The sequence below is a fragment of the Pteropus medius genome, unplaced genomic scaffold, assembly GCF_902729225.1.
Source record: "Pteropus medius unplaced genomic scaffold, Ma_sr-lr_union100, whole genome shotgun sequence".
Lineage (NCBI taxonomy): Eukaryota > Metazoa > Chordata > Mammalia > Chiroptera > Pteropodidae > Pteropus > Pteropus medius.
Genome location: NW_024351073.1, coordinates 14,681,950 through 14,709,424, shown reverse-complemented (window position 1 = coordinate 14,709,424; position 27,475 = coordinate 14,681,950). Strand labels below are relative to the sequence as shown.

At 31.9% G+C, this 27,475-nt stretch overlaps 1 protein-coding gene across 3 annotated transcripts in view; it reads right to left on the bottom strand.

Annotated features, from left to right (window-relative positions):
* CDH18 (cadherin 18) overlaps positions 1–27,475 on the bottom strand; it is a 376,381-nt gene that overhangs the window by 40,610 nt on the left and 308,296 nt on the right. For all 3 annotated transcript variants that reach the window (XM_039842743.1, XM_039842742.1, XM_039842744.1), the window contains 2 exons: positions 19,722–19,975; positions 8,062–8,198 (listed from right to left, as the gene is read on the bottom strand). In XM_039842743.1, coding sequence (XP_039698677.1) covers positions 8,062–8,198; positions 19,722–19,975 — 391 coding nt within the window. The remainder of the gene's footprint in view (positions 1–8,061; positions 8,199–19,721; positions 19,976–27,475) is intronic.

Sequence of the window (27,475 nt, the reverse complement as noted above, 5' to 3'; positions counted from 1 at the left end):
AGTATTTATTCAGAAAAAAGAAAACACGTATCCACACAAATGCTTGTGTATAAATATTTATAGCAGCTTTACAAATAACAGCCCTTAAACAGGAAACAAATCAAATGCCCATCAACAGGGAAATGGATAAATTATGATATATTCATAATGGAATATTATTTATAAATAATATAAAATAAACTACTGTTACTGAGAATACAGATGAATCTAAACATTTTATATTATTCAAAAGCATCTCAAAGTGTACATATATTGTATGCCTCAATTTATATATATTTTGTGATTCCATTTATATGAAATTTTAGAAGTTCAAAAAGTTATCATGAAATAAGTCACAATATTGTTACCTATGAGGGGTGAAGAGTAAAGGGATTGACAGTAAAGGAGAATCTATCTGAGGCTGTAGAAATGTCCTAGAACTTGATAGAAATGTGGTTACACAGGGAGTATAGAATTGTAAAACCCACTGCAATGTAAAAAAGATCTGTACATTTCAGAAGTTATCCATTAAAATATCACTCAAGGAGAATAAAATATCATCAAGGAGAATAAAATGTTAATGCATTCTTGAGAGGATATTATTATTTATTGTCATATAGTCAATTGTGAGCCTCAACTAAATTCTACATGAAATATGTTATAAATAAGAGAGTGAGTTTAATTAATGTATTTTAACAACGACTCAATTGTAATTTTTTTCTAGATGACTTTTATTTAGGTGCTAGAATATTTTATAATTATATATAAAATTTATGTCCAGTTTTTTCATCTGTATGCTACTTTCTAATGGTTTCGAAAATGTAATTTTCTCTAAGCTCCCTGAAGATATACCAAGTAATGACTCCTATTAATTTAGCATATATTTTAGCCATATTTATGATAATGATAGGAGCTGACATTTATTTCATCACCATGTACCAGATACTTCATTTAATCCTCACTGAAATCCTTTGTTACAGATAAGAATATATGTGATAGTTTTGTTAAATAACTTGACCAAATTATAAACAAAAACAGAATTTAAATAGAGCCTGTCTTACTTCTTATTCTTACATATCATATATCACTGACTACTAAGGTAATATAAGGACTTTACAGATAATATCATAATAATTAGATATAAAAGCTAAAATGCCAGAACAGTCAACATTTATTAAAAAAAATCTCTTAATGTGTTTAGATTCATATATAAGAACTAAAGCAAAAGCAGAAGATATTCCTTACTTTTACCCTTTGTTTGGCAGGCTACATATGTGAGTGTGTTCACACATTATAGGTGTCATGTTTTATAACCTTGATTTATTTGGGAGTATTTTATCTTACTTAAAAGAGAACTGCATGGTGTTGGTTATGATTTAAAGAAAACATTCTGGTGATTCTCTAGATAATAGATTAAAGGGTTAAATGCAAAAAACTATTTGGGAAGCTATTTTATGTAATACTCCAGATGGAGGTGGTGGCTGTTCAGACAGTGGTTGGAGTAATGGAAATGGTATGAAGTGGTTGCCTTATGGATATTTTTTAAGGTATAGTTTATATAAGTTTCTGATAAATTAGATGTGGAGCTTGAGAGAATGAGAGGAGTCAAATATGACCTGAGCAATTGGAAGACTATAGCCACCATTACTGTGATGGATAAGATTTCTGGAAAAGCAGATTTATAGAGATATTGAATTTTGAGGAAAAGATTTACTTGGAACATTTTGAGTTTGAGATCTCCAAGAGAAGATATTAAGGTGCCTAATATGCATGCAATAGGATTGAATAAGCAGGCATCTGCAGATTAAAATTTGAGAGTTATCTCTATGTCGATGTTATAGAAATATATTTGACTTAATGAAAGTACGTGGACAATTACTCCAGACAGGTATGAGGTCTGAAAACCGGGATATCATACAATTCCATGATCAGAGAAATGGAGAGAAATTAAGAAGTACATGAGATGGGAGAACAAGTCGGGGATAAAAAGAATCTAGAAAATGCTGTGTTTTTAAGCCAAAGAAAGAACCTGTTTCTTGAAGGAATTGTCGATTGTGCCAAATGTTGTTGCTTTGTTGAGCAAATGGTGGAATGAAAAGTATGTGTTAGATTGTGCAATATGAAGGACAAAAGTAATTTTGGTGAAGTGATGAAGACAAGAGTTTCTTTAGTGTGGATTTTAAAGAGCATGAGAATAAGGAGTGCAGACTGTTAATATAGTGATGTGTCACATGATGACGGTTCAGGAAATGAGGAACCACATATACAATAGTCGTGCTATAAGATTATTATGGAGCTGAAATTTTCTATTGTCTAGTAACATCTTAGCTCTCCTAACATCTTAGCACAATGCATTACACAAACACCATTGTGTTATAATTGCCATTTTGGTGAGTTAATCAGTTTTCTTAGGTCTCTCTCATGTATATAGGAGGTGTATATGTTATTAAATTTCTGTTTGTTTTTCTCTTATTAATCTTTCATTAAGCTAGATCCATAGTACTATTTAGGTTGGTAGATATGATGGCAGGAATCCATGGAAATCCTTTTCTGATTGCTCTTAATTTATAAGTCATTAGAGAAGCAAGATTATCTGATGCATGTAAGGATATTGGAAGGGATATCGAATAATTGAGAAGGAAAATTATAAAATAAATATCTAGTAGTCCTATATATATAACTTCTTTAATTATTCAAGTTTTTTTTTCTTTTGAATGAATACATTTGTTTTAATTCTTCTAGAATTTGATAGAGGTAGACATAATGCAATTCGTAAGCCCTCAAATGTTTCGACATGTTATGTAATCAACAACAGAATAATAGAATGTAGTAGATATTGCAATTGCCTCACCAAACTCCTCCCATGTGTAGAACTCAAGAGGTTTAAATGGAATTGATTGCAAATGAAAATAAAAATATGGGCCTTGATTGTCCCAAGTCAATGTGGAGAACCTATACCTCTTGCCATAATAATTAATCCAATTATGGGTGTATTTCATGTATTAAATATAAATTTTAAAGAAAGTAAATGGAGATTAGTCAAAAAGTGACTTAATTGGAGCAATGTTTTTAATAGTTATTCAAAATGACAATTTATTTCACTCTGGATGTGAAAGAACATGTTCAAATTTAAGGTGGCATTCATCCTGTTAATATATTACGAGTTAACCTAGAACTGTTGCTAGTTACTAGCAACACTAAAGCAAAAGATGAAATTTAAAAAATGCAGAAAATAAAAAAATCATAGAGAAATGGAGATAGAGATCTGATCAAAATAAGTCCGAAGCCTAATTTACCTATGAACGTTACATGTACATGGGCCAAAAAGTTTCTTGTAAAATTTAGAACAATTTGAATTATTTTTGAATATTATCTAGTAATCTGTTACATAACAATAGGTAACTAATGCACTGATTCATACATGTATAAAGGGATATGCCAGAAAAGTATTTTAATACTTTTGTTCATTGGTTAAAGCAATACCAATTTATTTGTATGCTATTTCTTATGTTTCTCATGGAAAAAGGGCCAATTAGGATGCTTTTGCCTGCTAATATAAACACATTTGTGGAAGACAAATTTCATATATCAAAATAAACCATCAACTACAGCAAAACAAAATACTGTATTGAAGCTGAAGGAATTTAAAACCACCCACTCTACAGTAATAGGATTTTGTATCATTAGACACAGCTGCTAACAAAAATTAATTTCGAGTTAAAAGGCAACAACGAATGAGTTCATAAAATCTAAATTTATTTTCCATCAGCTGAAGTTAATAGTTGGACCAGATTTGAAATTCGTGGATCCTAATTTTTGAATATGTCTGTATAAGGGTTGAGAAAAAAAGATTTAATAAATAAAGAACATGTAAACATCACTGTTTGGACTGAGTTGTATATAATCTGTATGGAGAAAAAGATGAAACAGAGAGCTAAGGCAAATATTCATATCGAAATAATGGCATGCAGTTGTTTAATATATGAGCTCTGGTGACAGTAGAATCTTTTAGACTCGTAAGATGAATAAGTAAAATAGCTTCTCCTGATTTTGGCTCCCTTGAAACTATAACTGGCATGCAAGCCATGATATAATCTCATTGCACTGTATTGATTAGGTGGACTGCATTCTCAAGTTTAGTGCACACAACAGGAAGAAATAGGATATTTTAGGAAAAATGGGAAATATATAGTGTGGTGACCACAGAATTGTGGAGTGAGTGATAAATTTGTTGGGCAATTAGGTGTTTGATAAGAGGCAAAGCATATTCATGTATTTAACGAAGTTTTATTAACCAAGTTCCATGTGTTAGGGAAATTACTAAGTATTTAGAAATACTATGATAACCAAAGATAAAATAGATCTGATTCCCAGACCTGATATTTTCACAATCTAATGAAGCTAAATAACATCGTAATAAAATGTAAGAGGTATTATTTTTAAGACTAATAAGTGATAAATGATATATGTCAGGTATACATGAAGTTACAGGACAGACGAGAAGGAGCTGTAAAATTCGAATGAAAATTTGGGAAAGATTTCACAGATGTTGTGAGATTTGAAATAGTTCTTAAAAGGAAATAGCTGTTCGTAAAGCGGAACAAAATGAGCATTGAAAGGATTACAAAATTATTGAAGCAACATGGCCTGTTTGAGGATCTGTGACTAAAAGGTGATATATGTTTTTCAGAAGATTAAGCTGAGAACAGAAAGGGCCAAGTCTTACCAAAAAAAAAAAAAAAAAAAAACCAAACCCATTGTGTCCTTTGTGGAGTTCATTTCTTAGGCACTTGGGACATTTTGCAAGTGAGTGTGTGTGTGTGTGTGTGTGTGCGTGCGCAGGTGCTCACGTCCATGTGCATGTTTGCTTGTACATGCCCATAAAATTGATACTAAGTACTGCTATGACATAAATCACACTGTGATTAGAAACAATGTTTTTAAATTTAATTTACGTTAGAGTCACGCAATTTGTGGTTCTTAAACTTTGATGTGCATGAGAATCACCTAGAGGGCTTGATAAAACCTAGAAGACTGGGTCACAACCTGTTTCTAGTTTTGGGGTGCTAAGATATTTGGTCAAACATTATTCTATGCATTTCTGTGAGGGTGTTTTGAATAAGATTAATATTACTGATAAATTGAATAGAGCAGACTATTCTTTGTAATGTGAATGGGCAAAGAAAACATGCAAATGACAAATAAGCATATGAAAAGATGTTCCACATATATACCATCAGGGAAATACAAGTTAAAACAACAAAATACCACTATATATCTATCACAATGGTCCTTATTAAAGCCCCCCCCTGTCATCAGCAACACTGACAACACCAAATGCTGACGTGTGTATGGAGTAGCATGAACTCTCATTCATCGCTGGTGGGAATAAAAGATGGCACCACCACTTTGCAAGACTGTCAAGTTTTTACAAAACTAAACAAATTCTTCCCATATGATCCAGCAATTGTACCCCTGGGCACAAAAGACTAAAAACTTCTTTCCACACAAAATCCATTACATGGATGTTTATTGCAGCTTTATTCATCACTGTCAAAACTCAGAAGCTACTAAGATGTCCTTCAGGAAGTAAATAAATAAATAAACTGTGACACATTCAGACAAGGAGATAATATTGAGTGCTAGAAATAATTGCATTCTCAAGCCATGAAAAGACAGGGGAACTGAGCTCTCAAGCCATAAAAAACATGGGGAAACGTAAATGCATGTTACTAAGTGAAAGAAGCCAATCAGAAAGGGCTACATACTGTGCGTTTCCAACTATATGATCTTCTGGAAAAGGCAAAACTATGGAACCAATAAAAAGGTCATTGGCTTCCAGGGGTTAGGGTAGAGAGAGGTAAATAGGCAGAACATAGGGGATTTTCAGCACAGTGAAAATACTCTGCATGGTGCTATGATGATGAATATATGTCTTTATATATTTATCCAAACCCAATGAATACTAAGTTAACACTAAGTTAAACTATAGACTTTGGGTGATTATGATGTGCCCATGTATTTTACTGATGGGGGGGTGTTGTTAGTGGAGGACGCTAAGCACGTGTAGGTACAGAGGGTATATGGAAAATCTCTGTACCTTCCTCTCAATTGTGCTGAGAACCTAAAGCTGCTCTAACATAGAAAGCTTTTTTAAAAAAATCTGGTCTGAAAAAAATTATCAACTACATTTCCAAAAGAGACTATACTAGAAAAGACAGATAACGTGATTGATATTGAGGTTAACACTTAACAAACAAATGTACATGGAAGAACCCCCAACAATATTTAATGGGCACTTAGGTCAGGTAATTGGTGCATGAATGTACACTTTTCTAAACACAGTCTCAAAATATGGCTATAAAATCTTAACTAGAGCTCATTCTTCCAATATACCTGTTTATGATTAGAATTAAATTACATTTTAGTATTGCTCATTGAGGTGTCTCTAAAGTTTTTTTATTACTATCTATAAAATTCAGAATATTATAATTTACTGTACTCTTTTACTTAGTAGATATGTATTAACTGATTTTTTAGATGAAGTGCTAACAAATAGTAAAAAAAAATCTTGGTAAGTATATATTTAAGGCATTCCTTTAATAAAACTGAGCATTTCCTTCAGTAATGATTACACATAATATAATTTTCATGCTATACATGAACTCATAATCATAAATTAGTTTCTACTCAGTACCAATATTATGTGGACTGAGGAGAGATTTAGAACAATCTAAAGTATAGTTTCTGATCAAAACACCTCTAGAGTTGAACTTGAAGTTATTTTAAAATGAGTTTCTATAGTTTCTGACAAATATCATTCTCCTCAGGGATTCTTCCCTTCTATATTCTATACTTGGAGCCTGTTCCAAAAGAATGACACAATCTTTTCTGGCTCTTTTTAATGTCCTCATCAATTTATTTTGGATATATTAATCTATCCATTCCTTTACTTTTTTCAACTAATTGTCAATGAGCCCTTACCATTTGACAGTCATTAAACTGTTCTCAGGTGACAAAGAACATGCAATTCTACACCTATTCTGATTATTCTGAAAATAAAAATTAACCAGAATGATCACAAATGAACCCACTCATGTATCCTTTATAAAACCCATTTAAAAGTAATTAGTGAATGCTTATTTTCAAAGAGAATATTATGTAGGAGAAATTATCTAAATGAAAGCCACTTGAGCTAATATTGCAGATGCAAAAACATGAAAAAATCAGGTAGACTAGAAAAGACTAAAGTAGTATAATTATTGATTTGTTTAAAAGGACATTATAAAAGTGCATAAACCACAATGAGCCATCACCCCACACTGACTAGAATGACTATAATCAAAAAGATATATAGTAATAAATGTTAGTAACAACATAGAGAAATTGAACTCTCATACACTCCCATTGGGAATGTAAAATGTGTCCATTCTGGAAAACAGCCTGGAAATTGATTTCATCAAATGATTAAATATAGTTTCCATATCTCACTCCTAGATATATACCCAAGAGAATTAAGACATGTCTATGCAAAAATGTTCACATTAACAGTCACAGCAACGTTATTCATATTAGGCAAAAAATGGAAACAACCCAAGTGTCTATGAAGTGATAAATAAATAAATAAAATGTGGTTTAGCAATACAATGGGATTTCTTTTTATCAATAAGAAAGAATGAAGTAATGACACATACTACGATGTGGATGAACTTTGAAAACATTATGCTAAGTGAAATGCGCCAGTCACAAAAGACCACACATTAAATGATTCTTTTATGTGGCATACCAATAATAGGCAAATCCAATGTTATAGACTGAATGTTTAAGTCCCCCAAAATTCATGTTAAAACTAAGTGTTCCATAGCATCAATTCTCCACCACTATGCCAGCATTAAAGTAAAGAGGTATGTAATTTATTCGCTGCATCTGACACCAAGTAAAATTGTATCTAATACACTCTGTGCACTCTGCTAGATCTTAGCATCAAAAATAAAAATGGTGAGAGCCTTACTCATGAGAAAATTTCAATATAAATCTTCATGTACCAGTGACATCTTTTTCTATAATACATAAGTAGTTTACCCTTTTCTGAAGCAGCAACTGTGATATTGTACCACGGAGTTTCTTCTCTATCAAGAACCTGTGTTGTCTTAATAGTTCCAGTATGAGCATCAATATTGAAAAATCTGTCATCTTCACCATTGTAGTCGATGAAGTATCTAGAGAAGAAAATAGATAAATCTTCTTTGTACATGATCTTATAATAAAGACAATAAAACTGAATCAAGGGAGGTATCTTATTTACATATTTAAATGTATATATTTAATTTCTATGTTTGGCTCTTAAGATTTGTCAGACAAATTTATATTTTCACAGAGCTGACATCCATTAAATTTATCTGTCAGTCTTTAATGCTATGCTTAGTTCAATTACTAATTCAAAAAAGAAAAAAAAACTTTACCAAATTTCATGAATAAAATAGTAGACAGTAGAAACAGTAATTAATAAGGAAGAAATAATTTTTAAAAATCACCTCTGGGAAGTCTGTAGTACATTGGAAGAAAAAATAAACATATAATGCAATTGCTCATTGTTATATGTACAAACATTTTAGGATAGCAAGAGATGTTTGAGAATAATTTACCTTAGAGTTTCATTATAGCTGAGGTTTTAAGATAAATACAAAATGAAAAACAAAACATTTCAATTAATTACCATTGTAGTTCCATCATCTAGGACCCTTCCATAGTCAAAGAATGAGAAATGAAATAAATGGGAGGTAGGTTGCTTCGCCGGCCACAAATCCTCTTCCCTCTCCAATGCAAGTGGTGTGTGGGCAGGGCCCTCTCATATCAGCTTTGGCCTCCAGCTTACTTTGGCAATACAATGAGGTAAAAACAGTGGTGTTCTATACTATGTTTGGGCCTAGGTTTCATGAGGCTTTGCATGTTTCCTCTTATGCTCTACCACTGCAACAAGAAGTCATGCCAGAGCTAGTCCACTGGTCCCAGAAAGAAGATGAGAGACACATGAGCAGAGCTGTCCCAGTTCAGGTCCCCAATCTAGAGTAGAGCTACCTACTAAGTGAGCAGATGCATTATTGAATGCGCTGGAGACAAGCAGAGCCCACAAACAAAAGGCAGCCTAGTTCAGATGATGTTCACAGACACACAAAGTCACAGTTGTACACGCTACTGTTATAAAGTACTTTTTTCTATACCCCTGAGTTTTGGAGTTTTACATTATTCAACAGTAGTTAATTAATGTAAATATGAATAAATAATATAGTGAACAATCATCATATGTTCTAGAAATGTTCCAAGCCATTCTAGAACTATTTAAGGAGAGAAGTGTTTCTTTTTTATTAAATCTCTAATACTTCTTCTCTTTTTATTAGTCTCAGCTTAAGTAAGATTTTATCTATATCTGAAGAAAAAAATAAATTATTATATGAAAAATGCCAGGGGAAGAATATCTGAATATAGAACACCAAAGTGCAAAGATCCAAATTAAAGAAAAAGCTTGACTTGGTTTGCAAATAAATGTTTGTTTCGATGCGGCTAGCAGAATGAACTAGGTGAATGGCCACGGTAGTAGGACAACTAAGCCCTGCAGCACATAGTAAAGAGTTTTAAATTTTTAAAATAAGCAATGGGAGCAATTTTAAACAAAGGAAATAATCTATTACGTTCTGGAAAAAGTCATAGTGAGTATTTTAAATATTAGATTGTAGAAATTTAAAAACAATTTAGGAAAATATTGCCATCTTGGGCAAAGGTGGGAAAAAAAGGAAGTAGAAATTAGTGTATAAAATAATGCTATGCATCCGATAAAGCCTATAGAAATTTTTGTTGAAGTGAGATTAGTAACGGGAGAAAATTATAAATGACTCCATTTGTGTGTGTGTGTGTGTGTGTGTGTGTGTGTGTGTGTGTGTGTGTATTTGGTCTGCCATGTAATCAATAAGTCCATTTACTGATCTGGATAAAGACACAAGAGAAAAAAAAAACACACTTTGGGAGAAAAATAATTTGGGAGAAATCAATCATTTTGACATAATATGCCTTAGATATCAATTAATAAAAAGCAGAGAATAAGATATGATTGTGGGGTTCAAGTGTGCTTTCTGAACAGGAAATATAAATTTGAGGTATATCAGCCTAAATTTTAGGTAATGGGGACAGTACAGCCTCATCTGGGAGAGAACTGTAAGAGGAAAGTGAAAGATTGAGCATCACAGTGCACCTTTTCAGTTGAAAGCAGCCCAGCATCTGTAGAAGAGAAGGTGCTAGTAAAATGCAAGGAACAGCCCAAGGGAGGAGGAAAACTGGGAGAATGAGGTGGCACAGAAGCCAAGGAAAGAATGGTTTAAGTCAACAGCGACGGTGAATTTTATTAAGAAGTTGAGTGAGGTCAGTCAAGGATGATTGGCTTTGGCAGGATAAACAAGATGCGTTAACCTGGAAAGAGTAGTTTCAAGAAGATACAAAAGGATAGAAGTTGTATTATAGTGGATTCAACAGTTTTTGGATGTGACATATAAGGCCCACGGGCCATGACACTTTGTTGGATATCATTCCCTGAAACAGAGGTCAGAAAAATGTGGCTTATGTCATCAGAGAAGTGAGTTTGACAAATTCATTTTTTCTGATAAGAGAAATATTAAGTGCTGTTTTTCCTAGGGGGAAAAAAAAGGTCATTTTGAAAGAGTGAAATATCTAAAAAGGTAAAAGTCATGAGAAGGTGAGTAGAATTGGCTTCCAGAGCACAGATATAAGGATTTCCATGGAAACTAACAGAGACACTTCTATTTTGGCATGAGCAAAATCTCAGAAATTGGGTATATATATAGAATAGGTAATTGTGGTGATGGGAATGTCATGAAATTCATCTTACTTTCTGGAACAGAGTATAACTAGAACAGAGTACAAACCATGCCTTTCATAGGCATACTGTTAAGATATGTAGAACATATAACTAAGGTGTGAAACCCTACGACAACCTTTGGATACACATACTCAAATGTGGCTGAAGATATTATTACCATGCAGACTGAGACTATTTAGTGAGCTCATTTTGTGAAATAACTGCTAAAACGGGACAGAATGTATTCACTTGTATCTGTGTGATCAAAACAAGGAATTGACCATTGTGTATTGATTGTTCTAGTAGTCATAACTACATGTTCATTGAAGAAAGTCCAACATGAAAAAAACAATTTAAACCAGAAGAAACACAGGTATAAAGCAAATCTGATTCAGAGAAGAGACACTAGATTCAGACATTATAGAACAGTGGGAAAGAGGTTTGTTGTCTTGCTTTCCAAAGCATTAGACCATGGTACACTGAAGCTGGTTTATTTTCTTCGATTTGAGTCTCTCTCTCTCTCTCTCTCTCTATCTCTCTCTCTCGCACACACACACACACACACACACACACACACAAACACACACACACACACACACACACACACATGCATACATGGCTTTGCCCAGAGAAGCTCTGAACTACTTCGGAGATGTGAAAAGTTTTGTCACATGAAAAGGATAACATCCTTAAAATGTAATCGGTTAGAAATCTGGTTATTATATTATCTAAAGTTAGTTACTACTAACCTGTCTTTAAAAAACTTTCTGTTTGTGGATGGATGTGGTATTCAAGAAAAAATTTTCTGTATAGAAAGTTGGACCTAAAATTGAAACTTATTTGACCTCAAAATTTTCCACAGCAACTATCAGTAAAGATCAGTGTACATTGCTATTGATACACCTTGTAAAATATGGCAGGATGTGTCCCATTTTAGAAATCTGATCATTTCATAACTGTCAGTCTGAAAGAAAACAGGAATTTCTTCTGCTTCTAAGCTGAATTAAGAAGCTGAAAATATATATTTTCTTTATCAGAGTATTCCCTCTCTTTTAGACACTTTACACAGAGCTTTAGTGGTTAAATACTTTTAGAATAAATACATTCTTTATTTGAATTAAAAAACATAAAACGCATGTGTAAATATTTTTTTAAATGATAAGTGTAAGGCTAGGCACGTTTCCTCAGACTTGTGTTATTTAATTCTTAGTTTTCTGTGTGACCTAACTCCCTTGGGAAATCTACAACATAAGGGCTAGATACCAGCTATGCTTGGATCTGAAGAGCGTATTCATAGAGTTTCAATTGAATTTTGACTCAAGTAGAACTAAATAGTTCTGCTTAACTACCCTGGGACTTCTGCCTAGCCATAGAAATAAAAACTCAGAAAAAGGGAAAACGGAAATGTGAGAGGAAAGAAACTATTCAAAAGTATATTAAGGGAATGCTAACCATTTAACATTTGGAAGTGAGATGGCTTCATTAAACTGTTTATCAAGCAAACAATTTAAAAAATAAAAATACTCTCAGTAGGTAACTTTTCAAATAATTTTCATAATAAAATTCATGTATTTCCTTTTACAAAAGGAAATTTATTTCAAAAAATAAATACAACATTTTAATACTTTATGAACATATATGCTTAGGTTTTTTGCAAATTCTAATATTAATCTGACATTTTGAGGAACATACAGCAAGTATAATATCAAGTAACTATTTGCCCAGATAATATAGATGCTAAATTGAGATTAATAATAAAACCTGAAAAATTAGAGTTTTGAGAATTTTTTATATTCTAGTCCATAGATATAAAAAATAAACCAGTATAAGCCAAAGCTGGAATATATATAACTAGACAAGATGTTTAAAGATATCTTCAAATTCTACTTTCCCCTCAATATAGAATATATAGAGATGCTTTGTGAGACTGGTAGAAAACACTTATATACATGTATGAGTTATTTACAAAAACAATCCAGAAAAAGGTAATAAAAACTAATGTTTATGAAACACTTAAAATGTACTACATCATGTTTTGTGTTTTCTAAATATTAGTTCATTACACTCAAAACAACCGTGTGAGATAGTTACCATTTTTACAGAGGAGGAAACTGAGGCACAGAGTGATGGAGAAATTTATCCAGCATCAAGGAGCTAGTTAGTGCAATAGATTAAAATATAATATAGATCTATTAAGTAATATTTATAAACTCCTTTCTCAAAAAGTAGATAATATTTGAGGCTTTATCCATTCATTCAAAAATATTTATTTGAATGAGTAGAAGAAAGGAATAATAAATACCAAATATAGAGGAAATGGCAAGACCTGAGAATTATTTAGACATAATTTATTTAGAGAAACAAGTAAGCAAATAAGAAAAAGAAAGAACTCGCAAACTAATATAATCGATATTCAGAGAATAAATGTTTATATTAATATAATGAGAAATGTCAAAAGAAAATGCATTTTATTGAAATAAGATAAAAATTCATTATTCATATTAGAATTTATGGGCCAATAGGCAGGAAAGTTGTGAAGAGAACAGTCACTCTCAATAATGCAAATTCTAATATTTTAGAATTTACTTATGTAAAGTTCTTCAAGAGAAGCTGCTTTAAACAAAATGCCCAGCTCATCATTTTGCATTGAATTTCTCTTTGATTAAGGAGGCATAGACTCAAGATAATTATTAGTCATGTTAAAGTACATTAGAAAAGTTATTTTTCATTTTTATAACAAAATTTCAGTCTTAAGAGGCACTTACTATTTTCATTACCGCTTGTCCATTTCACCATAAGAAATTAATTGAAAACTTATGTAATAGAAATCTATTTTTACAGTGACTTACTTGGAGAAACATCACTTGGCTTAAAGTATAGGAGATTCCTTTCAGTTGTCACACTTTGGATAATTGAAGACACAGAATGTGAGTGGTAAAGCACATTTGAAATTTTGCCTCCCAAACAGCTGTTTTTGTAAGTTTGATTGACTGTGAACAATAGACGGGATCAAATTTAATTAATATACATTCTGTGGGATATTCCAGTAGCTTGGCCTTGTCTTTAACTACAAAGTCATATTTATGGCAGAGCTCAGGTTAATTTTAAAAATTAAAGTTCCCTCTTTGGGGGATGCAATTTATCACACAAGTCATTCATCCAGAAAATAATCTTAAAAAATATAAGAATCTTGTCATTTGATAAATAGTGTAGTGTGCTTTATAGAATGGGCAGCACACATAACACGTAGATATTTTAGAAAGCTTTTTAATTTTCTGAACTAAAACCTTGATCCAATGAAATAAAAGTATCTAAAAAAGTAAAACCCCTAAACAAGAAATGATGTCTCCTGTTATTTATGCCTCTAAGTTACTAAAATATAATAAATTCTAGTAATCCTGAGTTCTAGAAATGTTATTAAACCATTTTAAACATTTTTTCTTTGAAATATTCACATGAAAGCCATAAGTGATGTTTATTCTCCAGTCAGTAGACAACATCACTAAGTCAGGGTTCAACGAGTTACACATGCCTGCCCAGAAAATAGTTTCTCCTCTTTGGGTCAGGACCGTGATTTGGGGTGGTTGACACCATATGCTAGGCTTTACACAAATGTAAGCAAAAAAAAAAAAATGGAAAAGAAATAAAGGTCTTCTATATCTCTACTGAAACATGGTAAAAGAAACCGTATTTTCCTCTAATCTCTATTATCGGTTGTGTGGTTTGGAGTCAGTCATTCAGCCTTCTTGGTTTACAGATATCATCATTAAATAAGAACAGTTTCTCAGTCATCTTTAGCTCCCTTTCCATTCTCAAATGTCATCGTCACATGACATTTAGTATTAAAATTCTTAGTCGATCTAAATATGCTAACTTGGCTATATGGAATATGATACTATTACAAAACAAAAGTTACAGACAAAGACTTCTGGTTTTAAGTGTGAGTCTTCTTTCTTCCTATCTCTATTTGAACTGCATCAAATATCCTTAATGAGTTGTTTCTTTTGCATCAGAAGAGGATGGCTGTTTTGATGAGGGTATATTAAAGCTTGCCATTAAGGATCCAATTAAGATATTCTTGATTTTCAATAAGCTAAACTTTTATAAGTAAATTTGGTCTACAGACTAAACTTCAGTATATATCAGATGGTATCTTTAACATAAATATATTTTGAAATAGTTTCTGGTTATTTTTTGTCTTTCTTTTCAAGTTTGAATCCCGCATTCAAACCTTCTTAATTTTTTTTAACTCTCCTCTTTAACTTTGCCATACGACCTTGTTATTATTTTGAAATCTCTCTTTTTATTGCTGTTGTAATATTCAAAATTAATGTCATGTTTCTAACTTCCATCTCATTATGAGCTATATGAAAATTTCAGAGATGCATAAGAAAAACTAAAACACCAGTAAGGATGCAGTGAATATACTGGAGGCATGTGTTCACAAAGGCTAAAATTAAACTCAAAATCGCCTGAATAAATACTTCTAATTCTTTGCAACTATTCTTTTTTAAAAAAACATATTTGAGGAAGATTTTTTTTATGTAGAAAGTATTTCCAAACTGACCACAATTTCATTTTATTTCTTATGTTAGCATACAAATGGGCTACTGCTTCCTATAGTGTCATATTGAACATATGAAACAATTAAGCACACTATTTATTATTTCCTTCCGATTGCTTTAAAAGTTATTATACAAAATAACATTAAAAATTAACAATAAATAAGTGAATAGATAAATTCAGATTATAAATCAAAGTGGAAAAGAAGTAAAGGTGGTAGAATGTATTTACTCATAAATTCACACTAAAATTCTTCATCCTATAAGAAATGTAAATTGAAGACTTCAATAATGTTTTTCATGCTGTACTAAATCAAGTAGCATATGTCTTAGTAATATAGTATAAGAAAAGACGATTCTTTTCAGCATCTCTTTTTTCCAGTATATAAAATGCCTCTACACAAATAGTAGACCCCATGTACTGGCATTAATCAATGACTTTCTGACCATGTAACATACCCATCACTTTCCTATTTTATGATACTCGAAGTCTATAAATTGTTTATGATTAGTAGTAGTAGTAGTAGTAGTAGTAGTAGTAGTAGTAGTAGGTGTTAAAATATATGAGGCAGGGCATTGTGGCTTTAAAAACAAGCAAACAAACAAACTGAGTTTTTGGAGTAAAGCAAAACTGGATTTAAATTCTGGATCTGTCGCTTTATCACTGTGTAAACTTGGCCAAATTACTTAACTTTCTGATCCTTAATTTCTTCATCTGTAGAAGGAGACTAATAATACAGACTTAGGGTTTAACAAGGATTTTTGGCATTGCTATATAAAGCCCCTTGCCAACAGATATTAGTAAGCCATGAATGGTCACTATTTTTAATAGTCACATGTTATAAGGTCACATTTTCAAAAAGCTCTGTAGCTTCTCGCATCCAATATAAATTGCTCATCTCTCAGTAGTTACTCAGGATATTCCTGAATTCAGTTTGCAGGATGCCAGCAAGTGAGCTCAGCCTGTTTAAATCAAGGGTTTCTTCTCTCCTGATGAATAGCCTGGTTCTGATTTTACTTTCTAAAAAGGTGGTGATTATATTGCTGCAAACTGCACATTCTTGTTTTGAATTGAAAGAGACAAAAGCTAGATGTGGTATGCTCTTAGAAATTTGAAGAGTCTTACTAATAATTTAGAAAATTGAAATACAAAAGACTGAAGTAGGGAAGCTTTTCACAAATGCCTGCAAGACTCAAACTCCCTTTCATTATCAATTCTACAAACTTGGAGTTAATTGCATTTCAGGGCACATTGCAAGGTACATCTTTTCAATGTGCTTTTCCTTAATTAGTACAAATGTTTGGTCCCTGAGAAAGGTGGAAGCATAAGGCTTGCTTTTGTGTTTGCTAATGTTTTCTTTTTTTTATTCACTGTTTGTACCTAGAGGCCTATGTGAATGACACATTTTTATTGAAATCAGGAGTAAATATTATGTAAATTATACTCCAAAACAGCAGCTATGGAGTCTAATTATTTTAAGGTAGCTTTAGAAGGATTCATTTTAGTTGTCTAACAAAAACAAAGCAGAAAGAATAATGCATGTGCTAATGGAATTGAACTTCTCAATATTGGCATTTGGAGACAGTACATAATCCTCTTTGCATTCCAACAACTGGGAGAATGCATTTAACACATAGGGTGTTCAATTAATGTTCCTAATATTATGGAGCCATTACTGAGACAATTAATTCCATATAAATAATTTATTTTATTAAACTAAATATATATATTGAAATGTTCACATGACTATGCAAATATGTGAAACATACATACTGGTTTGCATTTCTTAAAAATATCTTTTCAAAATTTCTTTCCATGAGTATACTTAGCATTCCATTTTTGCCAACCAGTTTGGTTTACTCTGTATAAGGATTTCTCAACCTTAGCACTAATGACGTTTAGGATGAGATCATTCTTTCGAGTCCCATCCCTGGCCTCTGTCCAGAGATGACGGTAACTGGCATTCCTCTCCTAGTTGTGACACCCAAACCTGTCTTCAGGTCCCTTGATGGTGGGGGAATGGAAGTTTTTGTGTATGTTGGGATATATAGTGCAACACTGAAAGAAGTCTGTCTCTGACCACATTTTTTCTTCCTTTGGCCTACCCTTTTGGCACTTATATGTCACTCTTCGTAGGACTTTTATAATTTATTATTTATTTTGCAAAGTAAATCTTCCCATCACTGCTTTGATTATAATTGCTCACACTTGTTTTTCTTCTCTTATCCATTGACATTGCCGGCAGGATAAATTTCAAAGATGTCAGTTAACACTTCATTTTCTCTCCCTAACTTCTCTCCTCAACCATAGTACTTGCCTTCCTCACACAGGTAAACCTGATCTCCTCAAATCTTTAACCTGGGTTTTGAGCCTCAGTTCAATCTTCCACAACTCATTCCTTCTAGAAGACACTAAGCACAGTTTGTCCATAGACACCTTCATCCTATGTTTATCACTTTTATCAAAGGATGCAATTTGTTTTCAAGTTTATCTCTCTACTGGATTTCAAGCTGCTGTGTGTATGCATATGCATGTGTTAATTTCTTTATCATAAGGACTATTATAATATTAGCAATATAGAGGTGCTTTACATAGCACTTTAAAAAATGTACCTCTCAACTCTTTCCATTAAAAAATACAAATGCATCATTAATATCATACTTTAATTTTCAAGAGTCTTACCGATGTTTATCAAATATTTTATGTCAAACTAAAAGAATAAAATATTTTTATTCTCAAAAGGTGTTCGCTCCTTTTGGTTCAAAAATAAGCCACATTTGTAAATATACTTTGTAATGCTACAGTTTTTATACAAGTAGACAAATTTTACTTACTGGTATGTATCAAAAATGTTCTAAAATTATGTGTTCTATAGAATGCTAAAGCAAAGAGGGCTTTTCCTCTGTTTGGAAAACTAAGCATATCAATTTCTACTTCCATCCCTTAATTAGAGATCAGTTTTATAATTTGGGTTTCTGAATATTTTTTCCTATACTTTGCCTACCCTGCTTATTCAAGCAGTGTCCATTCCTTGCTCCCAGTGTGACAGAGGGTTACCATTGTTAGGTACTCTTTTTGCACTCATAGATGGAGCAGGATTGTTGAATACATACATTTGTGTACGGAAAATTGTTTCTCTCCATGCATGAGGGCATTTTTTTTTAACTGAAACAATTATGCTTAGATAAAAGGAAATTGAGAGCCTTTACAAGCATTATTTAGATACCAAGGGAAATGTTTACCATATTAGCTTTTGTTAAAATAGATGAGAACTAAAGAGTCTCATAATAAGAATGGGAAAAAGCAGACGGATTTGTTTAAAATTTAAAACTTTAGACCCTTAGGATTATCCAAGGGTATACATACAGGGTAACTAACGAGTCTTATACGTTTATGCAGGACTTAGATTTGGTCATAATTGAGAAAAAAAAAAAAAACCCAAAAAACCAACAACACCTTTCTGATCATGCAAGGAAAATTTTAATTATCTCTACTTTATGACATACTAACATAATAAAATATTTAATGAGCCCTTACAAACTGTGCTAAGTAATTTATATTGATCTAATTTAATTCTATTAACATATTTGTGCAAAATTATTATTTCTTATCTATATATTTGGAATTTAAATCCCAAGGTTGGATGACCGTGTAAGATCACACAGCTAGTAAGTCAAGACTCCAGAATTCCCACATTGGTCTTCCCGTCTTTGAAGTTCAGTCTCTGTCATTACTCTAGGCAGCCTTGGACAAGTTAACATTAGTGAGAAACCAGTAGGTGTAAGCCATTCTGCTTAGTAGTTTCTGTACATTGCTTTACACTCTCTCACAATAACTGAGAGAGAGATATTAGTTTTCTTATTTTACAGATAAGGGTAGATGACATCCTAAAGGCACACAGCTACTGTGACAAATCCAGGAGGAGTCAGAAATAAACATTATTCCCAAATTCTTGCTTTTTGCACAATATCTCTACTTTCTATTACTAAGGGAGCAAAGGTTCGCCAGTTTGTGATTCAATATTTAAAAAAAATATTCTAGTCAATTAATCTATCTATTAAGTTAAATGGGGGGAAAAAAAAACACCTAATCTGTGTGGTCAATAATATCCTCATGGAGATAGCCAAATATATTCTTTATTTGACAGAAACTCATCTGCTACATTACTCATTAAAGAATCAGTTAACATAATTTAATTATATTAATAAAAAAGACATGGAAATAAAATATTTCAAGTATTATTTTATACATTCTAAATGATTTCGAGGCAATCAAAATCTTTATATGTGTAGAAGTTTGAAATATACCTTACCTTACTAAGCTATTAGCACTGTCAGGATCTTGTGCCAAAACTGTGCCAACAACAGTTCCAATCTTGGCATTTTCGTAGACTTCCATGATGTAGGAAGGCATGGAAAACAGTGGTGGTTCATCTACGTCCCCGACAATGATCTTCAGCATGGTGGCATCTTTAAAAGGACCCAAGTGAGAAAAGCGAAAATCAAGATGTGTGTTTGCTCCTTCTATGTTGAGGGTGTACGACTTCTTTTTCTCATAGTTCAATGGCTGTGGGGGGAAAAAAAAAACAACAAGATTTCCAATATTATGACTGCCGTCACTGTCAAACAAGCATTTTTTCCCCTCATATTTTGAAATGAGCAAATATAAATAGATTTAATTCAATAAACTTTCTTTTAAAAACAAACTATGAAGTTTGTCTTAATAGCTAAAGCAGAAATTATGGAAACTCTTCAATTGTGATTTTTCACAGCTATAAATATGATGATAATTAGGTACAAAAAGATATTCCCCAAAGACAAACAAATATTGCTTTATGGAGACTCTCATTTTTAATCTGCTCTAGTAACTTTTTTCTAACTCTTTGTCAACCTACATTATTAATCTTAAAAATAACTGCTACTAATTTGATAAATTTTTTTAAAAAGGTAGATTTTTTAAAAAATTTACATTTAAACAATTTATCTCATATCACTGCTTTTTAGCTATCATCTTATTTTTTACCTTGCTGGTTTTAAGCTTTGTATCATATTTTAAAATCTAACAAATTTTTGTTTTTAATTCAACGAAATTCTCGGAATTTTAGCAAAAATATTATACAGCCTTATGAATTTCATTTTTATTGTTTTAAATTATTTATTTTGTGTTTTGCTGATAATAGAATTTCATATATTTATTTTTTAATCTACTTTATTATATTATGGTGTAATTGACTTTGTTTTTTAAATTATTGTCTTCTTTCTGTTTGTTTATACCATTTACTTTTTAGCTTTGAGTCTTTACTAATCTTACAATCTTTTTAGTTTTTTTCTTTTTTAAAAATTCTCCAATCAATATTTATTTTCTATCAATAATATATATCAAGAGTCATGACTTTGACTTAGCACATACAATAATGAATAAGGTCAGCATGTTAATTTATCCCAAGGAATACATAGTCTGATGTAGAATATAAAACAGTAAACAGATATTTATAGCATTGTATATTTAGTGCTATAAGACTGGGTATTATGGAAATTAATAATACGGATATAAACCTAGGTGAAAATAAGCAGCTAGGTAATATTTTCAGGAGGAAGGACACTTTCACATAAGAACTGAATATTTGAAAAATGTTAACCATGATGCACATAATAGGCTCTGTGACTCAAAATGAGCTCAGATTTATGATTGAGGTCAATGTCAAAAGTTTCCATGGTGATGTTAATGCAGGTGATCTAGAGACCATGCTTTTAATGTGAGCCGGGTGAAGTTTCCTCTGACACTGGTGTTCCTTATTAATATCTATGAGAACAAGCAGAAGACATATTATTTCATACTTATTTCTGCCACTGATTTTGCACTAGTTTGCTTCAAATCTTGATACCCTTTTTTCTTGGCAGGATCAGAGAATGATCGTTGCTTATAGAGGAAATCAGATATTTTTCTTTACCCTAAAGGCCATGCAGATTCTGATTAGAAAGAGTGTCCTTAAGGGATTTTAGAAATAGAAAGATTAATCTTACTGATGAGAATTTCCCTTATCTCTTCTGAATTGCCTTGGAATACTGGCTTTTCAGGAAATTGGTGATTGCATATAAGGAAAAACAACCATTCAATTTCTGAACTAGATATTAAAAACCTAGAATCTAGACACCTTCTTGGGTTATGATGACATGGAGGAGACTGGGCCACCACAATATTTTACAAGTTTTTATAAGATAAAATAAAAAATCTTAAAAAATCAAATTCTAAAAGTGGACTATTTATACAATATATATTATGTATTTTAGATTTATATTTTAAGTGTTAACAAATTCTGCAGTTTATGACCCACTAACTGGGAGTCATTTCTTTCTGAGGGAATTTAAACTAGAAATAAGTTGCCGAAGTAACTAGCATCCATTTTGAACAGGGAGTCGCATAAATTCTAGTTAGACTCACATATTGATTGTACTTTTTCTTTCCTTGACTCCTCTTTCCTTAGTATTAATAAATGAGAATCTGTCTTCGACTAATTCAATAAATCTCATCCAAACTTAAATAACCTGTGCTGAGAATGGTACATGCTTGCTGCCTACCAGGAATTGTATGGATAGGTACGGTCCTCCTTGGCTCAGAGGACCATGAATTGTCAGAATTCAGGCATGCTGCTCTTAAAAACCATTCCCCTAAGCAGGTTTACCACTTGTTTAAGATCACTGTAAATGTTTAGAGTCAACATGCTACATCTGGTAGACTTTACAATGACTAAATTTCTTCTCTTTGAACATGAGTGTCTGAGACATTAAAGCTAGAAAGGATTTGTTTTCTTTACCTGGATGTTTAACATTCCTTTCTCATGATAATAAAAGATTTTAAAATATGATCTCCACTTATTCATTATAGGCTTTATATCTTTCCTATTCTCAATGACATTTGTAAAGGCAATCTTGGCCACTTCTACCTCCATTAGATATTATTATCAAGCTGCATATCTAATAGGACAGGCTCACTTTTTTTGCATTTTTTAGCAGGTCCTTCAGAGAATTAGATGTCATTTGTCTTAACATGACCCTACCTACTGTTAAGGAGAGAGGTGTTTATGTGGACACATAATTTCATGCTTATGATTGTCCAATATATTTAACTACACCAAGGCAGGGATAATCATTCTGAGGGTCTTACTTGACAGGATTGGCAGATGGATGAATAGGGACCCATCTGGAGCCACTAAGGAATAAGAGGACTATTTCAGGTAGGGACAGCAATTTAAAAGCAGATAAATTAATGCAAATAGAAATGTTTTAACAATCTCATTTATAAAAAGAATTTGGCAGTTCTGAATTGCAAGCATAGAAAAGCTGAGAATAAATTATATCCATTTATTCTTAAAGATCACAGGATTATGTTTACAATATGATGTATGTTAATTGCTTTGTATTACAACTATAATAGTATATAGAGATAGGATTAGGATTAGGATTATTTTTCATATTACTTTAATCTCAGCAAAGCTGCCCAAATATTTACTATCCACACATTTTTAAATAGATCTTTCAGTAATTTCCTAGTAATTCTCTGTTCCTGGGAAACTATTACGAACCTCTCTGTGAGTTTCACTTTCCTTAGTTATCAGCAGATGTTTTTTCACTTAAAAATAGTTTATTAAAAACAGTATACCAGAAACAGTGACATCTATTCATCTAATACTTACTTTTGATGAGAAGATTGTAGAGGAAAAACTTTGAAAAAAAAATTACCAAGGCTACTGAGGTATCACTGAAAACAATAAGGTAATGTCTGGCTGAAAGTTAATCAAATACAAAACATGTATTTTGGGAGCCTTAAGTAAAACAAAACAAAAACAAATAGAAAATAATTTTATCAATATGAGATATAGTTTAAACTTGATAAGATGATTGTAGAAACAGATTGTTCAGGAGCATAAGAAAGAGTTTGTGTAACCATGTAAAACTTCACTTCTTTAAAATGTCTTTTGTTCTTCTTTTTCTCCTTGATTCGAACCGGCCTTGGGCTCTCTTGCTTCTTTTCTTTCCAATCCTGCATACTGCACAACCACTCCCTTAATGATTAAGCCCTTAGGTCGCCATCAAACTGTTTTAGGAACAAAGCCTCAGGTCTATTGACCACAGAAACAGAGTTTTGGTCTAAGTAAAGATGACATCTTGCAGCTCCACACCCAAGAGGGGAGAACAACCCTATAAGTATCCCCTTGAAACTAGACAAAAGGATATCATGACTGACATCTGGACCTGACACAAAGATCAACTGCCTGGTACTCTAGCCCAAATCAATAAATTAGTAAGTCCAAGACTCCAACTCTCTTAGCTACTAATGAGTTTTCCTCTGTATAACCTATCTTCTAGAAACCACTGGGGATCCAGTACTTTGAGGAATAGCTCACCTGTGTCTCCAGGCTGGGTATCATTTCCTTAAATAAAACTCTACTTTGCTGCAAACTCCTGTCCATGTCTCTTTAGGCTTTGACACATGCAGGCAAAATGAACTCCTTGAGTTCAGTAACATTTGTCTAATTATATTAAAATGCCATCTCTCCATGCTTTTCAGGCTGGATTCTGGCAATAATCACTTGGAATGAACACTTGATTAAAAAACTTGAGTTAAATAAAGAATTGGTGAGAGTTCTTACTTTTAGAGCTACTTGAAAACTCTGAAAGAATAAGCTCCAGTCTGATAATTTGTTCACCATTATTTGCTTCATAAATTTTGCCTCACCAAGAAAATTTGGTACAGGGATGGGGGTTGATAATGTGAATATAATTTATCCCATTTAACAAAATTTCAGAATTATGCCAAATTTGTCTTCTTGGAAAACTGCAAGTCTAGATGATCAATTCCAGTTCAAACATTTCCCCAGAGATTGAAGTGATGCTGCCACAAACCAAGGAAAGCCTGGAGCCATCAGAAGCTGGAAGAAGCAAGGAATGGATTATCCTCTAGGGTTTATGGAGGAAGTGCAGCCTAGCCAACATCTAGCTTGATTTCAAACTTCTGGCCTTTAGAACTGTGAAAGAATGTTGTTTTAAGCCAATCAGTTTGTTATAATTTGTTACAGCAGCCTTAGGAAACTAATATAGATTTGTTTGCTTCACATATAAACACAGTATAATTTTTCTTTCTTCATAGTGTGCTGAAAGGTTTAAATAGTTGGACTCATTTGCCCCTTAAGGTCTGACAGAATTTCCTTAGTGAACCATTAACTCTGAAGTATTTGGAGTGTTAGTTCTTTCACAAGTTTCCCATTTTCTTATATGAAATCAGCTTATATGTGAAATCACTTCTATTTCTTTGAAGTTGTTTTACAGCAACTGTCACAAAAATATTCTTTACATGGAATTTATTAGTGTATAATTAAGAAAATGTTACATTTCTTTCCATTTTTTCTAGCTATTTACTATTTATTATCCCTTCCACGTTTCTTAATAAGATTAGTGAAGACATTTATTGTTTTACTGTATATCAGATTTTCTTTTCAAAAAATTAAAGTTTTTAAGTGTAATATATTATATTTCTGGTCTCTAATCTCTTTCTGTCTTTAGGTTTTTCTGCTTTTATTCTTCCTATTTTCAGTCACATATTAATTTAATTTTCTTATATTTTCTGTCTTTAATATATTTATAATTAAAAATGTACTCTCAGAAGTACACATTCTGTATCCTATAATATCCACATATATTTTTTCATTATCATTTTTGCCTAAAAATTCTATAATTTTGTTGTGCACTTTTTTCTTTGATTTGCATGTTATTGAAGGAAAGCTTGCTGTTGCGGTTAAGTTTCCAGGTTGAGGAAATTTTTTTTTTTTTAATTTTCTAGGTAGTTTTCATTAATATTTAGTTTTATTGCATTTGGAATGAGAGCATTTTTTTCTGGAGTATTTTGGCAATTGGGAATTTATTGAGTTTTTTTTTTTTGGAAGACTATATATGGTTAATATTCCTAATGTTCCATATAATATTTGTATATTATATTTTTGTATATTGGTTTGTGAATGTTATTGCTGTCTGATGTAATGCATAAATATTTACTCTTTTTGTATATATGTTTTGAATGGTAAAGTCTCTTTTGTCTTCTTATGATTTTGATTTGGATTCTATCATAGTGGGCATTAAAATCACATTTATTTCCTTTTTATTTATGTTGTTATTATTTTTATTTTAACCTTCATTTTTGTTGTTTTAGGTGTCTCTGGTTTTGTTGTATGAAATTCTTGTATTTTTGTTATTTAAAAAGGTTTATATTTTTGTTCTAATGACTAACTTTATGCTTTTAAATTAAAGTAATATACTTAATCTGTATTTTCTTTAACAGTAATTATTAGTAGCCTCCATAAAGCAGTGACAAAAAGTGTTTCTATTTTTCCCATTTCTGTTACATATTAATAGCATTATTTTGATCTTTGCCCTCCTAAGTATGCTTATAGATCTCATATTTGATTTATTGGCCCCAACATATTTCTTGATTTCTAGTGAGTACTAATTAAGCAATCCATGAGGTTATTTCACTTGATATCTCATTTTCTTATAATAAGAGGTATTGTTTCTACATTTTTAGGACACATATCATTTACACTGTGATCATACCCCTGGTCCTGATGTTTATAGTACTCAGTGTTCTGGTCATTTTTCTTTAGTATCTGCCGTTATTTTGGTTTGAAGACATGTTCCCCAAGACAATGTTTCCTCATATTCGATGTTCAAAACTGCTTGTCTATAATCTCTGTATTTGAAGTACAATGTAGTTGGATGTAAAGCTCTTAACTCACATTTGGTTTTGTATCTGGTATATATTCTTTCACACATGCTCATGCAAATATATCCCTGACTCTCTTCCATTTACCTAATGGTAATTAAAACAATATCATTAGCACTTGACAACTTGTATTATAACAATATTTCATGTCTACACAGTTTCTCCTAAGAGAAAAAATATCATCTATTTCACCTTTATATTTCAGGTATCTGGCACAATTCTTAGTATATGGTGGGTGATTAATATCTCTTCCTTAATCTCAAATATAACTGTGTTTGGGGTACAGAAAAGTGCTCTGACATGGTTTACATTTGAAGGATGAAAAATTCTATATTATTTAAAAAAATATGAATAGTTAGCATCTATGTGTGACTGAAACCATTACCATATATTTATTCATTTAATCATTATGACACTTCTGTGAAGTATAATTGTTTCCCATTTACAAATGAGAAAATCAAGGCACAGAAAAGTTAACAGACTTGCCCAGAGGCAAGAGCCTGGAAGTGGTATATATGAGATTGGAACTCAGGCATTGGACCACTCTGGGTGGTACCTTTAAATACTATGCCATATTGCCAAAAATCTAATAAGAACAAAAATAGTATAACGTAACATTAAAATTTGATGAATCAAGATGAACATATTTTTAATGAAATATAATGTCCTCAATATGAAAAGATACATTCATGCATCATCTTTCTAAGTTTTTACAACTTTGAAAATGAACTAATAACATTAATTCTGACTTCATTAATTCTGACTACCAGAACTCTTAGTATCTTTATAATGTCTTTAATTCCCAGATTCATAAAAGCTAAGAAACTAAAATGCTTTTCATGTAAAATCCTTCATCAACTCTGCCCCTGCTTGAAGTGCTTATTCTATTGTAATTTTAACTTCCTCAGGCAGCAGGCCTTCTCTTAAAAAAAAAGAAAAAAATACTCAGTATCCTAATGCAATTCACTGTCAGTGAGTTGACTCCAATTTTCATCTTAAAATTTAGTTACTTAATTTCATCCTATTACTCCTAGTAATGACTTTTACATATCATTGAACTTTCTAACATAAAATAATACTTTTCTCTCTTTAATATTAACACATTTAGTATTACTCTAGTTATCTTCTTTCCCATCAATCATTTTCCAGCCAATTCTCCAATTTTAATTGTTTCTCATTAATCACTGCTTCTTTCATTAAATCACACTAGTTTATTCCTCTTCTGGAACTATATAACCACCATAAATAGAAGGATACTGAAAACAGCATTAAGCCTAGTTGTTTGATAAATCA